General features: G+C 37.1%; 1 protein-coding gene across 5 annotated transcripts in view; it reads right to left on the bottom strand.

Moving 5' to 3' along the window:
* Positions 1-18,311, bottom strand: part of NUP107 (nucleoporin 107) — a 49,361-nt gene that overhangs the window by 18,191 nt on the left and 12,859 nt on the right. For 3 of the 5 annotated variants that reach the window (XM_036456633.2, XM_036456634.2, XM_036456638.2), the window contains 5 exons: positions 17,264-17,391; positions 11,524-11,572; positions 4,443-4,514; positions 3,951-4,039; positions 1,451-1,526 (listed from right to left, as the gene is read on the bottom strand). In XM_036456633.2, coding sequence (XP_036312526.1) covers positions 1,451-1,526; positions 3,951-4,039; positions 4,443-4,514; positions 11,524-11,572; positions 17,264-17,391 — 414 coding nt within the window. The remainder of the gene's footprint in view (positions 1-1,450; positions 1,527-3,950; positions 4,040-4,442; positions 4,515-11,523; positions 11,573-17,263; positions 17,392-18,311) is intronic. The other 2 variants (XM_036456636.2, XM_036456637.2) reach the window with 2 other exon arrangements.

Genomic DNA, 18,311 nt, shown 5'->3' with positions numbered 1-18,311 from the left:
ATTTTGAATAAATAAATCCACCCCCCCCCAAAAAAAAAACACACACCATACAATCCATCAGTTATTCCTTTCACAGTTAGAAAGAAATGTACTTTTTAACATTTTAAATAATATAATCTCACTTTTAAGCAGAGCACTATGATCTGCAGGTTGAATTTTAAATGAAAATTATTTTAATGTGACTTAAAAAAGGAAATAATTCTTATTCCAATGCTACTGTTTATGGCGATATAAATATATAGAAAATGGAATGCATAATAGGTTTGGCTATTTTCACAAATATTTTGCAGACAGATATAATTATTCAATTTTGGAATATAGTCTCCTTCTAGAAAAAGGTAACCACTACTTTTCAGATAAGAGGAAATGACTCTCAGTTGCCTGCTACTTAGTAGTTTAGCTATAATTTATTCCAAACTCTTCTAATAGTTTCCAAACAATTTTCGTCAAAAATCACTTTTGTGCCTGACTGATGTGGCTCCGTGGTTGAGCGTTAACTATGAATCAGTGGTCATGGTTCAATTCCTGGTCAGGGCACATGTTGGGGTTACAGGCTTGATCTCTAGTTGGGGCTAGAGGGAGAAAGTTGATCAATGATTCTCTCTCATCGACATTTCTTTCTCTCCCTCTCCCTCACTTTTGTTACCAAGTACAATGTTAACAATTTTTTCAACTGTTACTTATTTCTCTAACTGTTCACTATCAATATTTATCACATGCTGCCTCTTGTCTATTCCTTTATTTCTATGGACTCCTGTTCTTTTAAATCTAGTTATTCATGTCCAAGAATGACCTTTCTAACCTCAAGCTAACTCACGAAGTTTTATTTTTTTCCTCCTGCTTTCTATACGAAAAGCTTTCATAGGTCACCATCAAATAGTTCAAGAGTCAAACCTTGCTATCAGATCAAAATTAATTTATTTTTTATTTTTAAATATATTTTATTGATATTTTACAGAGAGGAAGAGAGAGGGATAGAGAGTTAGAAATATCGATGAGAGAGAAACACCGACAAGCTGCCTCTTGCACACCCCCTACTGGGGAGGTGCCCGCAACCAAGATACATGCCCTTGACCGGAATCGTACCCGGGACCTTTCAGTCCACAGACCGATGCTCTATCTCCATTGAGCCAAACCGGTTTCGGCCAAAACTAATTTATTTTTAATGCTCGAAAATCAGGAACACTTTCTATACCTTATTTTAAAATTTATAATTCATAGGTCATAGAAATGTTCAAATACATATGTTATCAAATTTAAAAGCAACTTAGTAGTTTTAGAGTTAAATAGTTTGTGCAAATCTTCCGGAAACAAAAACAAAGTTCCAAGTCTTAAAAAAAAAATCATCTAATTTTGAAAAAACAAATTTCCTTGTTTTTCTTCACTTTTTCTTTCTTTCTTTCTTTTTTTTTTTTTTTTGAAGAGAACTTTCATTTCAAAGAGCACTTACCAATTCAGTGACAAGAGTACGAACACTTCCTATATAAGACAGCTGCCGCTGTTTCAAGGTGTGCAGAGTATTTTCCCTGACAGAAAAAGAACAATTTCTTTTTAAGGAGCAATTCTCATAGTAGGTTTATTTAAAAAATAAATCAAGTCAAAGTTAAAAAGAGTATAAACTCAGAAAAACAAGCAAAAATGCTAAGTATAAAAGGGCATTTTATATTTTAGCACAGATTACTAATGATAGTGAGCATTTTCATGTCTTTATTGGCCATTCATCTATATGCTTTTGTGAGGTATCCAACCAAATCTTGACTCTTTTTATTACTGGGTTATCCTTTATTACTGTTACAGTTCTTTATGAACATGGGTTCTATGTTTCTTCCAGTCTGTGGCTTACCACTAATTCATTTTCTCAATGATGTTTTTTAGTGAGAAGTTTTAGTTGATGAAGTCAAATCAATTTTTGACCCCTGATTATTGCTTTCTGTGACCTAAGAAACACTTGCCTATCCCTTCCTTAGTCATAAAGATGTCCTATATTTTCTTCTAAAAGCTTTATGGTTTTGATTTTTACATTTAGTACTATGATCCATCTTGAATTAATTGTTCAGTATGATGCAAGAGAGGTGTCAATATCAACCTTTTTTTTCACACAGATATTCAATTTTTCTCAGTTTGTTGAACAGACAGTCTTTCCTTATCTGACTGCTTTGTTGAAAACAAAATGACCTTATAAGTGTGTCTATTTTGGGGTTTTCTATTCTGTATTTATTTAAAACTTGTGAAGACCTTAACAGGGCATTTTAACATTTTTTCTTTTTCTTTTCTGAGAATGAAAATTCCAGTTTTGCTCAGAAAAATCACAAATATTGAAGATTTAATTTTAAATAAACATTCAGTAACACTAATTTCCTAGTTAAACAGAGAAAAGATATAATTGACTTGCAGACTTTGTACATATAATATTACTGAATTCAAAGGCAATCTGAACTTTTTCTTTAAATCTTTTTTTTTAAATATATATTTTATTGATTTTGTACAGAGAGGAAGGGAGAGAGATAGAGAGCTAGAAACATCGATGAGAGAGAGTCATCGATCAGCTGCCTCCTGCACACCCCCCACTGGGGATATGCCCGCAACCAAGGTACATGCCCTTGACCGGAATTGAACCCGGGTCCCTTCAGTCCCCAAGCCGACGCTCTATCCATTGAGCCAAACCGGTTTCGGCTTTTCTTTAAATCTTGAAATAAAATGTACCTTTAACCTAATGTTGCTTTCTGGTTACAAGGGCATACAATAACTTAAAAGTATTGAAGAAAATGGGGGAAAGAAAATTAAAAAAATAATTACACATAGCTAGAAACATGGTACAAAGTGACTTAAAAAAACACACAAAACAAAACACTTTTTAAAAACTGATTTCAGAGAGGAAGGTAGAGGGAGAGATAAAAACATGAGAGAGAATCATTGATTGGCTGCCTCCTGCACGCCCGCTTCTGGGGGCCTGCAATCCTGGTATGTGTCCTTGACCGGAATGGAGGAATGGAAGTCAGAACCTTTCAGTCCATAGGCTGACAATCTACCCACTGAGCAAACCTAGCTAGGACCAAAGTGTCTTTTTGATCAAATTATGATTATTAAGAAAATATAGCAGGTGATTACTTGAAAACGTGAATCAAACCATGCCACATTCTTTTATTCTCAAGGTTTCTTATCACATTTAAAAGTTCCAAACACTTAACCTTTGCCTGCCTGTAAAAGTCCTACGTGAGCTGGCTCTCTTCTATCTCATTTATTATTCTTTTCTTTGCCATGTTCATACTGGCCTCCTTGTGAACAAACATTTCACCTCCCCAGGGTCTTGGCAGTTTCCGTTCTCAACCAGGATACTTGTTCCCCCATATTTTTGCATAGCTCACCACCTTTATTTCTTAAAAGCCTCTTGCTCTTAACTACCTGTTACTTCCTCAGAAAGGCCATTCCTGATCACTTCTACTTAAAAGTAGAACCCATTATTATCCTTTATCCAGCAACTCTGATTCTTTTTTTCCAAAGCTTTTAATACCTAACGTGATATGCATCTGCTTTTCTCTTAAACAGTTACAAATCCGCCGAAGCCGGTTTGGCTCATTGGTAGAGCGTCGGTCTGCGGACTGAAAGGTCCCAGGTTCGATTCCGGTCAAGGGCATGTACATTGGTTGCGGGCACATCCCCGGTAGGGAGTGTGCAAGAGGCAACTGGTCGATGTTTCTCTCTCATCGACGTTTCTAGCTCTCTATCTCTCTCCCTTCCTCTCTGTAAAAAATCAATAAAATATATTAAAAAAAACACACACAAAAAAAACCAACAAAACAAAAACAGTTACAAATCCCATAAAGGCAGGGTTTTTATCTACTTTGCTCACTGATTAAAGAATTAATAAGTGAATATTCATCCTTCAGTTTTACTGAAAGAATAAACAAAACCAACTTTACTATTTTGGAATAAAAGTTTTAATAACTTACCAATATACTGATTTTGCATAAAACTCAATATTATCAGAAAAATCTCCAATCTCATCTTTGGCAATGCTCTCTAACCAATCCACCACCAACTAGGAAAGTTTAAAAAAAAAGAAAGAGTATTAACTATAAAATCTGTTAGTATTTTATTTGTAGTACTCTTACCCTTAATTCAAAAAAAAGTTTCTGATACAAAAATACCAAATAACAATTTTTCTAATTGCTATTTTTACTTTTTAAAGACATATAAATTTATGGCAAAAGAATGAAATTTTCCACAGGAATAATACAGTTTTTAATAGGTTTTCCTGGAAATATTAGGGTTATTATTTGAAAACCAAAAATAAGGTTCTTAATTCCTGTTAATTAAAAATAAAAAGATCAAAAAGAAAAAAATTAAGAAATAAAAATTTAAAATTTAAATACCTTCATTTATTTTATCATTTACCTTTCTTTCTATGTTTCATAAAATATATTTAAAAATTTTAGTCATACCTGACATTGTCGGACAAGTGAATCTCTCTGAAATAATGCCTCCACAACTGCTTTTTCACTAGCATTAAGAGCCTATTAAAAAAATATTAAAGGAAAGGAAAAAAAAAAGATGATCTAAGAATATTATTTCAACAGGAAGGTAAAAACATATCTGAAATAAGAATATTCAACCACCACAAACATCTTACTATATAGCAAACTGGTATATTTTTCTAAGAAAAGTTCTTGTAAATAAATTTCAAACTGTTATATCAATATGTGATTGCTTTTACTTGATATTTTAGTTCTTTAGCTTTACTTGGAGTTTAAAATATCTATTTTCCCCCAGAGATATTGTTTTAGGGGAAAATAAAATATAGAACAAAATGAAACAAATAATAAAGCATAATAAAGAGAAGGATTCAGTTATGTAACGTTAGAAAATTAACATCTAGAAACTTAAAAATCTACTATTCTACACAGCAGAAATTGACAGGTGATAACTTAACAATCCAAAGCTCTTAAGACCAACTTTAAGAGCAACTTGAAAAAAATATGAGTAAGTTATATTAAACAGTATATTAAAAGAATAATAGTCCAACTGATGTGGCTCAGTGTTTGAGCACCAACCCATGCACCAAGAGGTCGCTGGTTCCATTCCCAGTCAGGGCACATGCCAGGATTTGGGGCTCAATCTCTAGCAGAGGACAAGCAGGAGGCAGCTGACCGATGATTTCTCTCTCTCTCATTGATGTTTCTATCTCTCCCTCCCTCTCTCTCTCTTCCTCTCTCTCTAAAACACCAATAAAAAAAACAAACATACATTTTAGAAAAGGATAATATGTAGTGATGGAACCTATTATCAATCTTATTCAAAAATTCAAGGAGAAAAGCCATAGGAGTATCTGGATAGATGACAAAATGTCACTTGATAAAGATTATCTTCATAAATTACAAATAGAAGAATATTTTCCAACATGATAGACTACTATCTAGCTAAAGCCCAGAGCAATTTTTACACTTATCTCTAAAACCAGAAAAAAACCACCCACAAAAACCTAAATAGTAGTAAATACAGAAGAACACAAGTTGTCACTATTTTTAGTTAATAGGATTGCCTACCAGAAAACCAAGACAATCAGTGGAGAACTATTAAATAGCCACAAGTAAGATAAATAATCTTCCTAGACATATATACCATTTCATTGGCATAAAATAAGTATCTGCAGAAAAAAATAAATTAAAAGATTGAGAAAGCAACAAATGAACAAAAAATAAACAAACAAAAATTCATAAACAGACAACAGTATAGTGGTTACCAGAGGGAAGGGGGTGGGGAATAGTAAAAGGTAAAGGGGTTAAGTAAATGGAGACTGAAGATGATGACTTTGGATGGTGGACACACAATGCAGTATCAGATGATGTATCACAGAAATATACACTTGAAACCTCAAGAATCTTTTTAATAAATGTCACCCAATAATTTTAGTTTAAAAAGTTAAATTAAAATGAAGGGCCCTGGGTTCAATTCCAGTCAAGGGCATAAGCCCAGGTTGAAGGCTCAATCCCTAGTAGCGGTGTGCAAAAGGCAGCCGATCAATGATTCTCTCTCATCATTGATGTTTCTCCCTTCCTCTCTGAAATCAATAAAAACAGATTTAAAATATATCTTTTAAACCTTAATAACAACAAAAAAAGAGTGCTTGAAAGCCAAAAAATAAGTAAGTAAATAAGCAAATAATAAACAAAGAGTGAAAAGATAGTAAAAAATATTTTAGGTGAAAAAGCATATTAACAGGCATGAAAGAATCCCATCTAATAAAGAGGGAATATGTTAATTGACCCTCTCGCCATTGCAAAGGTGGTGGTGCCCACAGCCAATGAGGGAATATGCTAATTGACTGACCCACCCTCAAAGATGGTGGCACCCACAGCCAATAAGGAGGGAACATACTAATTGACTGCCATGCCTTCAAAGATGGCAGCGCCCAGTCCCCTCAGCTCCGCCGGGGCATTTGCCTCTGGAGTCCCCCAATCCCCTCAGCCCCCTAGCTGTCCAGGGCTGGCCCAAGGCACAGGCAAGCCTCAGCTGTTGACTGCCCAGCCACCCAGGGCTGGCCTGAGGCACAGGCAAGGTTGGGATGATGGCTGCCCAGCTGCCCAGGGCCACCCGAGGCTCAGGTAACCAGGGATGGCCAAGGCTTGCACAGCTGGCAGTGGCAGCAGCAAAGGTATGATGGAGGCGTCAACTTTCCCTGATCGCCAGGTCGCCTCCTACCCGAGGGTTCCTGGACTGTGAGGGCAGGCCGGGCTGAGGGACCACCCCCACTTCCAATGCATGAATTTTCATGTAACAGGCCTCTAGTTTATTATAAAAATGTGTACTTATTTTCTCCTTTTTTCATTATAGTTGCTTCAAACATGAATTACTTTTGTAATCAGAAAATAAAACGTAATTAAACCCACAGAGAGCATCTTGTCTTTATGGTTTTAAAGGCATATTTTTACCAAGCCTTCAAAGAACAGGTAATTCCTACATTCCTTAACCAGCACAAAAAATGACAGAAGATTTATGCACTTGTCTTACAGAGCTAACACAATCCTAGATACCAAAAAATGAATCAGGGCAAGTCTCAAAATAAAGACAATATGTTTGGGAAAGTTCTAAATAAAATATTAACTAAGAAAATGTAGTATATATTAAGGAATATATCATGCCTCTTTTTATTCTATTTGAGGATAATTCAATATTAGGAAAACTGTTAGTGCAAGCTATTACAATTAAAAATTAAAATATAACTATAGAAGCTAAAAATTAGCTATAGAAGCTAATAAATTAAAGCAGATATAATAGAAGCTAAAGAAAACATTTGGCCGAAACCAGTTTGGCTCAGTGGCAGAGCATCGGTGTGCGGACTGAAAGGTCCCAGGTTCAATTCCGGTCAGGGGCATGTACGTTAGTTGTGGGAACATCCCCGGTAGGGGGTGTGCAAGAGGCAGCTGGTCGATGTTTCTCTCTCATTGACATTTCTAGCTCTCTATCTCTCTCCCTTCCTCCCTGTAAAAAAATCAATAAAATATATTTTAAAAAAAGAAAAAGAAAACATTTGACTGCATTCAACATCTATCCTAACTCTTATTAGCTAGTTAGGAAAAAAAAAATCCTTAATCTGTAGTAAAAAAACTCAGTCAAACTAACTGATATAATTATATGGATGCTCCTAGTCAATGGACTAAAGAAGGAAAAAAAGTAAGAGATTAGGAAGGATTAAGGCAAACTATTTATAAATTACTGCCATCATAGAAAGTCCAATAAAATCAATGAAAAATTGACTAGAGCTAATAAAAGCTCCAAAAAATGGCCAATTGCAAGTTTTACACATAAACCAGTGACCTATTTGACAATTATAACTAATTATAAGATGTAATAGGAAAGAGAATCCACTTACAATAGGATTTATATACTTTCATAAAGAGCACAAATCTATGTAAACTATATAAGGTCTAAATAAATGGGGAGACATGCAATGATCATAAACAGGAAAATGTCATATCTCCTCAAATTAATTTACAAATTCAATATTACTGCAATAAATATCTAAATTAACTTTTAAAAAAATGGAAATTGTAATGTTCACCTGAAAAAAAAGTGTGCAAAAACAACCAAACATGTTTTTTAAAATGAAGGAGACTAACCATTTGAGATACTAAAATTTCTAGCTAGAGTGACTCAGGTGAGTAGTATCATCTTTCAAATGAATCATTAAATAAAACAGGAAAGATCCATGGATAAATATGATAAATATATTTGTTTGATTAATAGTGTTGGGAGAAATGACTTTCCATATGAAAAAGTTAAATCCCTTACTTTTTTTTTTTTTTTTTAATATTTTTATGATTTCAGAGAAGAAAGGAGGATCATTGATGGGCTCTCCTGCATGCCTCCACTGGAGATCGAGCCCACAACCTGGGCATGTGCCCTGACTGGGAATTGAACCGGGACCTCCTGGTTCTTGGGTCAATGCTCAACCACTAAGCCATGCCAGCTGGGCTAAATCCTTTGCTTTTTCAGAGACAAACTTATTCCAGATGAATTCAAGAGCTTATTATATAGAAAGTAAGATTTAATTCTGGAAGAAAACATTGGAAAATACTTTTTTAAATAGATAGCAGAGGCCTTCTTTAACAAGACAGAAGATAGTGAATGACAAGGAAAATATGACAAATGTGATCAGTTAGATATGGAAATGTCAGCTTCTCAAAGACCCCTTAAACAAAATTGAAAGACAAGTGACAGAAGGAGATGATTATCTTTAATATATATAAGAAAAGAATTTCTAGGAAAACAAGTTAAGGATATGAATATAGAATTTATATAATATAAATCCTTAAGAATGACAATATCCCACCTCACCACTAATGGTCAATGATAAGGTATCTTAAAATAATGAGGTACTTTCCCTCCAATTGGCAAATCCAAATGATTACTATCAGAGTAAACATTTTCACACACTGCGAGAGTGTATGTAAATGGTACATTCCATTATGAAGGTAATATAACAATTTCTACCAAACTCTGACCCAACAATTTCACTTCTAGAGATATAGAAAATACTCAAATACATAAGTATGTAGAAGAATGTTCATTGCATTATTGATTGCTATGGCAGAAAATACTGAAAACAACATATATGTCTGAAAAAAATTATGGTACATTTGTGCTCTGATATACTATAAAAAATCATATAAATTTAAGTAAATGAACATGAAAAGCAACTAAAAATACTGATAAATAAAAACTCCCAGTATAATATACAAATTCAATCATACCTTATGTTAAAAAAAAAAAAATCTGTGTGAATAGAATCTGGGAGACTAGATGAAAGCTACTGCCATAATCCCTGCAAAAAATCATGGTGGCTTCAGGCTGAAGTGGTGGCAACAGAAACAGAGATGAGTGGTCACAGTTGGGACTGAAGAGATAGAAGAGAGTCAACAAGACTTGATAATGGATCACATTTTGGAGAGGAGACAGAGACTAGGATCTACACTCTTGCTACTCCTAGTGTAGTATATAGAACAGCAGCATCAGCATCACCTGGGAGCTTATTAAAAATGCAGATCTGCTCTAGCCAGTTTGGCTCTGTGAATAGAGCATCGACTTGCAGAATGAAGGGTCCTGGGTTCGATTCCAGTCAAGGGCACATGCCCGGGTTGCGGGCTTGATCCCCTGTAGGGGGCTTGCAGGAGGCAGCTGATCAATGATTCTCTCTCACCACTAATGTTTCTCTCTCTCTCCCTCTCCCTCTCCCTTCTTCTCTGAAATCAATAAAAAAATATTTTTTTAAAGAAATGCAGAATGTATGCCCTGACCAGTGTGGCTCAGTTGGTTGGAGGTCCCGAGCACCAAAAGGTTGCCAGTTCAATTCCCAGTCAGGGCACATGCCTGGGGTTGCAGGCTCAATCCCTGGTAGAGGGTTGTGCAGGAGGCAACTGATCCATATTTCTCTCTTTCCCTCTCCCTTATTCTCTAAAACAATAAAATCATTAAAAAAAAAAAAATCCTTTTTTAAAAAAAATGCAGAACTTAGGCCCCACACCAGAACTAGTCAATCAGAATCTACATTTTAACAAGATACCCAGGTGACTCATGTGCACAAAACAGTTTGAGAAATACTGATTTAGAGAACATACAGGTTCCTTGGAAAACTGGCTATGGTGCTGTCCAGTGAAAGACAAAATTGGGCCCTAACCGGTTTGGCTCAGTGGATAAGAGCATCAGCCTGTGGACTGAAAGGTCCCAGGTTCAATTCCAATCAAAGGCATGTACCTTGGTTGCTGGCACATCCCCGGTAGGAGGTGTGCAAGAGGCAGTTGATCAATGTCTCTCTCATTGATGTTTCTAACTCTCTATCCCTCTCCCTTCCTCTCTGTAAAAAATAAAAATATATTAAAAAACAAAACAAAAAACGACAAAATTGGGCTTGACTTCTGGCAAGTTTGAGTAATGATGCTTGAATAGAAAAGACTAGACTAGACTAAAGTAGAATTTTAAAAACGGTGCTTGCTCTTGAAGGGGAGCAGTTTATAAGTTCCTCTGAGTCTACTAGGAGGCAGAAAAGAAAAATATGGGGAACTATTTATAGAATGAAACACAGCAAGGGGACACATTCCTTTCAGGCTCTATCTTCTTTCTGCTTGAGTCAAGAAAGGAATACATTCCAGCACTGCTGAGGAATCTGCACAATTTAACTTAATACCCTTCCTAGGAACCAAGTCAAGATACTGAATCCTGCAACACTTTACCCAGATTGTATAAGAAATAAGCCCTTGAGCTTCTGCTGAACAGCCTGAGAGGCAATCCCCCTTAAATTTTCTAGAGGTTCAATGTTTGATAGAGAAGAAAGTGAAACATGCCTCTCTTCACCTTGGAGGGCCCTGTCTGAAGGAAGAGATCTCTAGAGCATCACAGTGGCTTTTTCAAGACTTAACCAAGCATTTCACAGTGAAACACTCATCTTTGTCTTTTAAAAAATCCCAAAACAATCACAACAAAAAAGCAAACTATGTTTGTATATATCCTATTTAATAAAAGAGTAATATGCAAGTCAACTGAACAGTGGAATGGCTGGTGGCTATGGCATGCAACTATACAGGCAGGCAGGCAGAGCAGTTAGGGGTGATCAGGCAGGTGAGTGGTTAGGAGCCAGCGGCCCCAGATTTCAAGAGGGATCTCTGACTGCCAGTTTAGGCCTGATCCCCGAGGGGTCCCAGATTGTGAGAATGCGCAGGCTGGGCTGAGGATTCCCTACCCCCACGTACAAACTTGGTGCACTGAGCCTCTAGTGTATGTATAAAAATGCATAGAAAAATATCTGGTAGGCTACAATACCATACTCTTAGACTGAATAGTAAAAAAAAATAAAGTGGACTTTTACCTTTTATTCTATAATATAAGTAAATTTTGATTATTTTTATCTTTTACTATATCTTTTTATTTACTTGGAAAAATTTTAAATGAAGAAACTCAAAAACCAAATTCTACTACTAGAAACATTTTAATTTTAAGCATATATGAAGAAAAAATTAATATAAAACTTACAGTAACTGCAAACATATTTTCATCTTCTAAGGCAGACTGTATCCTGTCTCTGGGGGAAAATAACACAAAATTTCACATATGTATACAAAATCACCTTTTAAGCTATATGCATGCACAAACCTACAATCTAAAAAGTGGGTTTCAACTACCTTAGCCATCATGCTTTAAACACAAGATGCAAGTAGTAAATGCCTTCTGAATTTTACCTGAATAAAACTGATATTTCTTAAAAATACACCCCACAGCAAGCATATCAAACTCGCAGCCCAATAAATATTTTTTGCAGCCCAGCCAATATAACGGTATGTAAGAAACATTTTAATAAAAATTGCATAACTTAATTTTTACAATATCCTGTTATACATAATTATTAATAACAAACTACAATGTTTGCTAATGACAATTACTATAATCGTGTTGCATTCATTTCCCTTACATGCCTTATGTGCAGGCACACCATATCTCTCCACTAATACCAGCAGCGAATATTTTAGCAGCCGACTGCCACATCATTAGTTTTAGACTGACTTGTTGGTTGTGCGCAACAAAAAACATTTCGCTTTCAGAGAACAAGAAAAATAGGTTTATTTGTTACGCTTATTAATTTGTGCAGTTATTCAGTGTCTGGTAAGTTAATGTTCAAGAAAAATATTAAGAGAGAATCCAAGATGGCGGCATAGGTAACACCTAACTGCAGCCTCACACAACAATTTCAATAAAATACAACTAAAATATAAAATGGACATTACCCAGAACTACGGGAAAGTCGACTGACTGGAAATTCTACAACAAGAAGGAAAGAGAAAACCATAAGGAAAATCAGAGGAGCTGTAAAAGCCTAAGGTATGGAGACACGCTGGGCGCGCTGAGAGAACAGAGCTGGCTAAGTGCCTGGCTGGTGTTCCCTAGCGGGAAGGAGATAAAAGCTCCGGACTGTGCTGAACCCCAGATCCGACAGCACTGAACCCCAGTTCTAGGCCAGACCCTGGGGACCCAGACACTTAAGGAGGAAGTCTGGGCTGTAAGGCGGCATCTCAGGGGAGCAGCGAAAGGCAGTCCTGGAGGCGCGCACATTTCAAGCAGAGGACGGACTGTTGACTCTGTTGCAAGATTGCCCTAGCGGGAAGGAGATAAAAGCTACAGACTGTGCTGAACCCCAGATCCGACAGCACTGAACCCCAGTTCTAGACCAGACCCTGGGGACCCAGGCTCATACAGAGGGAGGTGGGCTGTAAGGCAGAAACCCAGGGGAGCGGTGAAAGGAAGTCCTGGAGGCGCGCACATTGCCCGCAGAGAATGGGTGGTTTTCTGTGCCGCTGGATTGCCCTGGCGGGAGGGAGACAGGGGCTCCAGACTGCTTTGAACTCCACTGCCAAGTGAACTGAACCCCAGATCCAAGCTGATTGGGGGAGAGCCTAGACTGTTTGGTAGTAGGCGTAACTCGAGGGCACCTTTCTCTTAGAGGTGCTTGCAGTGAGTAATGAAGGACCCTGAGAAACATTGAGACTCAGGAGCCTCATAGGGCGTGGCTGACGGAAGCCAAAGCTGTAGGCTCCACCCTAAAACTCCACCCCATCCAAGCTGAACACAGAAACTTTTAAGGCTACCAACTCAGGAAAGCTGCGAAAATGCTGAGACAAGGAAACAGATCACAAACGAAAGAAATGGAGGACAAAAAGCGACTGGATACAGAGTTCAAAAGCATGTTTATAAGGTTTTTCAAGAATTTCCTAGAAAAGGTTGATAAGACCTATGAAGATATGAAAAGGGATCAACCAGAAATAATAAGAGATCAACAAGAAATAATAAGGGATCAACAAGAAATAATAAGGGATCAACAAGAAATAAAGAATACATTGTCTGAAGTAAAAAATATTATACAGAGTCCTAAAAACAGAATGGAAGATCGCAAGAATCAAGTCAAAGATTTGGAACAAAAAGAGCCAGAAGACACTCCTCCGCAGAAGCAAGAAGGCAAGAGAATCCAGAAAGTTGAAGATAATATAAGAAACCTCTGGGACAACTTCAAGAGAACCAACATCAGAATTATGGAGGTCCCAGAAGATGAGAGATAGCAAGATACCAAAAACATACTGAAAGAAATAGTGACAGAAAACTTACCCCACCTGGTGAAGGAATTAGACTTACAAGACCAGCGCACAGACCTCCAAACAAAAGGAATCCAAAGAAGCCCACACCAAGACAAATCATAATTAAAATTCCAAGAGCAAAAGACAAAGAGAGAATATTAAAAGCAGCAAGAGAAAAGCAGGTAGTTACCTTTAAGGAGCACCCATATGATTGTCAGCTGATTTCTCAACAGAAACCATGCAGGCCAGAAGGGAATGGCAAGAAATATTCAAGGTGATGAATAACAAGAACCTACAGCCAAAAATACTCTACCCAGCAAAGCTATCACTCAGAATTGAAGGCCAGATAAAGAGCTTCACTAATAAAAAAAAACTAAAGGAGTTCATCACTGCCAAACCAGAATTATATGAATTGCTGAAGGGGGGAGGGGGTTTCTTTTGGAAGAGAAATAAAATAAAGATAAAAATTATGGGAGAGAATCCAAGATGGCTAACTGCAGCCACATACAACAATCTCAATAAAATACAACTAAAATATAAAATGGACATTACCCAGAACTACAGAAAAGTTGACTGACTGGAAATTCTACAACGAGAAGCAAGGAGAAAACCAGAAGGAAAATCAGAGGAGCTGTAAAAGCCTAAGGTACGGAGACACACTGCGCTTGCGCGCGGAGAGGACGGAGACGGAGAAGAGGGGAGGCTGAGTGCCTGGCTGGCGTTCCCTAGCGGGAAGGAGATAAAAACTCCAGATTGTGCTGAACCCCAGACCCAACAGCACTGAACCCCAGTTCTAGGCCAGACCCTGGGGACCCAGGCTCAAACAGAGGGAGCCTGGGCTGTGAGGCGGAATCCCAGGTGAGGGGCGAAAGGCAGAGCCTCCGGAGGCGCGCACATTGCATGCAGAGAAGGGATGGTTGGCGGGATTGCCCTGGTGGGAAGGAGACAAAAGCTCCAGACTGCTCTGAACCCCACTTCCAACTGAACTGAATCCCAGTACCGGGCTCATTGGGGGAGAGACTAGACTGTTTGGTAGCAGGCGAAAATCGAGGCCACCTTTCTCTCAGAGGTGGTTAAAACGAGTACCAAAGGACCCTAAGGAATACTGAGACTCAGGAGCTGCATAGGGCAGGGCTGAGGGAAGCCAAGGCTGTAGGCTCCACCCTGAAACTACATCCAAGCAGAACACAGAGACTTTTAAGGCTACCAACTCAGGGAAGCTGCGAAAATACTGAGACAAGGAAAAAGATCACAAACGAAAAAAATGGAGGACAAAAAGCAACTGGATATAGAGTTCAAATCTACACTTATAAGGTTTTTCAAGAATTTCCTAGAAAAGGTCGATAAGACCTATGAGGATATGAAAAGGGATCAACTAGAATTAATAAGGTATCAACAAGAAATAATAAGGGATCAACAAGAAATAAAGAATACATTGTCTGAAATAAAAAATATTATACAGAGTCCTAAAAACAGAATGGAAGATCGCAAGAATCAAGTCAAAAATTTGGAACATAAAGAGCCAGAAGACACTTCTCCGCAGAAGCAAGAAGGCAAGAGAATCCAGAAAGTTGAAGATAATATAAGAAACCTCTGGGACAACTTCAAGAGAACCAACATCAGAATTATGGAGGTCCCAGAAGATGAGAGATAGCAAGATACCAAAAACATACTGAAAGAAATAGTGACAGAAAACTTACCCCATCTGGTGAAGGAATTAGACTTACAAGACCAGGAAGCGCAAAGAACTCCAAACAAAAGGAATCCAAAGAGGACCACACCAAGACAAATCATAATTAAAATTCCAAGAGCAAAAGACAAAGAGAGAATATTAAAAGCAGCAAGAGCAAAGCAGGTAGTTACCTTTAAGGAGCACCCATATGATTGTCAGCTGATTTCTCAACAGAAACCATGCAGGCCAGACAGGAATGGCAAGAAATATTCAAGGTGATGAATAGTAAGAACTATAGCCAAAAATAATCTATCCAGCAAAACTATCACTCAGAATCGAAGGCCAGATAAAGAGCTTCACTAATAAAAAAAAGCTAAAGGAGTTCATCACCGCCAAACCAGAATTATATGAATTGCTGAAGAGGGTTCTTTCGGAAGAGAAAGTAAATAAAAATAAAAATTATGAACAACAAATACATAACTGTCAACAAGTGAATCTAAAAACCAAGGAATTTAAAAAAAAAATCTGATGAACAATATTAACTGTTGAATATAATAAAATCAGAGGTATGGAAGGGGAGTGAACTGACAATTATTGGGGAAAAGGGGAGAGGGGGGTGTGGGAAGAGACTGAACATAAACTGTGCACCTATGGATGAGGACAATGGAGGGAGGGAAAAGGGCAGAGGGTGGGGTTGGAACCTGGTGGAGGAGAGCAACGGAGAGGAGGAAAAAAAAGAGGAACATTTGTAATAATATGAACAATAAAGATTTATTAAAAAAATAATAATAAAAAAATAAAGATAAAAATTATGAACAACAAATACCTAACTATCAACAAGTGAATCTAAAAACCAAGGGAATTAAAAAACCTGATGAACAATATTAACTGTGGAATATAATACAATCAGAAGTATGGAAGGGGAGTGGACTGATGATTCTCAGGGAAAAGAGGAGTTGGGGGTGCAGGAAGAGACTGAACATAAACTGTGCACCTATGGATAAGGACAATGGGGGGTGGGGAAAGGGCAGAGGGTGGGGTAGGAACCTGGTGCAGGGGGGGAAAAAATGAGGAACTTTTGTAATAATATGAACAATAAAGGTTTATTAAAAAATATATATATATATTTTTTTTATTAAAATGTTCTATTATTTTATGTTAACAATTACTCATTTATTTCAGCCGTTTGTATTCAGCATGTCACTATCGAAATAAACGTACATTTCTATGAAAATTGAAGCTTTAGTTTTTTTGCAGCCCACATAAACTTAAACCGTGTTTATCTGGCCCATGTTAGCTTTTGAGTTTGACATGCTTACCCTATAGTCTTTAACAACCTGCTAATGCATACACCTAACTTTTAAATATAATGTTTTCATATGATAAAAATAATGATTTTCTTTCAAGATTTTCTCACAAGGATGAGAAAGTAACAGAATGAATTGAAAGCAATGAGCACTGAGGGAAGGAAAATTTGGTTTGCTTCTTTCAAACATCCACATTACATAAATCCTCTTTCAGTTTTTTCTTTTAATCTATTCTCTTCCAAGTTTTACAGTATTTTTAGCACTTTCCTTAAATCTTTATAAACATCCAATATTTAGTAGCCACTAGCTTTACGACCTCATATTCACCTCCTCCCTAACTCACTCCTAACAACTAAGGCAGGGGTCTTCAAACTACGGCCCGCGGGCCACATGCGGCCCGCAGAGGAGTCTGATCCGGCCCGCCAGGTTTTTTGGGCAGTGAGCGCAGCCGAGGTGTTACAGTAGGAATTAGTAGTTCATATAGTCCGGCCCTCCAGCTCTCTGAGGGACCGTGATCTGGCCCCCACTTTAAAAAGTTTGAGGACCCCTGAACTAAGGCATCAGAAATGAGCAGCATAAAAATAGCAGAACCTATTTCCAACACATCCTACTCTAACTTTTAAATTAATATTCCAGTTGGTTTGTGTTTATTTTATTCATGACTTCTTTACCTGTACAAAGAAGCCAGCAGCCGCCACGTGACCATCTCCTGTTGAAGAAGCCAGAGCATACTGGCTGTTTTTGAAAATTTTTGAAGACCAGGTGTTGCTCGGTTCACTATTTTACTCAGCATATTCACCTGGATTATAAACACAGACATAAAGAAGTTTTCTATAATCCTGAGTAACAAGTTTGTATTCTTCAAGTACATTGTGCTAAAACTCATTACATAACTAGTATGTATGTACATAACTATATTATAAATGTGTCCTGCCTATCTACAGTCTTTTTTAACTGAATGTAATACAACATTTCCACTAGAAATGGCCTTAAAGTAAGGTGTGTTTATGTGAGTTATATGTAAAATTTTAACATAACTTACACTCAACAAGAACAGCTTGAGGTACATTTTTTTCTCTCTGTATACTACCCAGAAGATAAGCTAAATTTAACCTACACCTGACAAAATCATAACTTGAACCAATGAGTAGCAATAAGATATCTTCAAATTATGTTTGATAAATTTATACCATATAACAAATCAAGAAAAATGTTTTCTTAAGATTGGCACCAAAACAATGCCTTTTCTAGCCAAAACTTCAAAGGAAGTCCCTCCTTGTTCTAAACAGTTCTTAACCTTTCTGGGACTGAGGCATGTGTGAAAAACTAATGAAAAATATACATGTTCTGTCCAGAAACACACACAAAATTTGTTTATCAGGAGGTATAAGTACTCTGGGTGAAGGAAATTTTTCTCAAAGGTATTGATGAGCTGGCACAATAAGAATATCCCCTTATCTTATCAAGGGGAATAAAGAAACATGATTATTCTCATTCAAAACTTGAAGAACCACTATCACAACAGGTTTCCCTCCCTTTGAAAAGTATTCACAAGGTAATGTTACTTCGGTCTTAAGGCCAGTTTTTAATAAAAGTGTTATCTATACTCTCATTCATTAAATTCTTTTTTTCATTTTCATTGAATTTATTGGGGTGACACTGGTTAACAAAATTATACAGGTTTCAGGTGCACAATTCCACAATATATCATCTGTTCAC

Source organism: Pipistrellus kuhlii, unplaced genomic scaffold, assembly GCF_014108245.1.
Source record: "Pipistrellus kuhlii isolate mPipKuh1 unplaced genomic scaffold, mPipKuh1.p scaffold_m20_p_3, whole genome shotgun sequence".
NCBI classification, from domain to species: domain Eukaryota; kingdom Metazoa; phylum Chordata; class Mammalia; order Chiroptera; family Vespertilionidae; genus Pipistrellus; species Pipistrellus kuhlii.
Note: the sequence above shows the minus strand (reverse complement) of the source record. Positions and strands in the feature narration are given on the sequence as shown.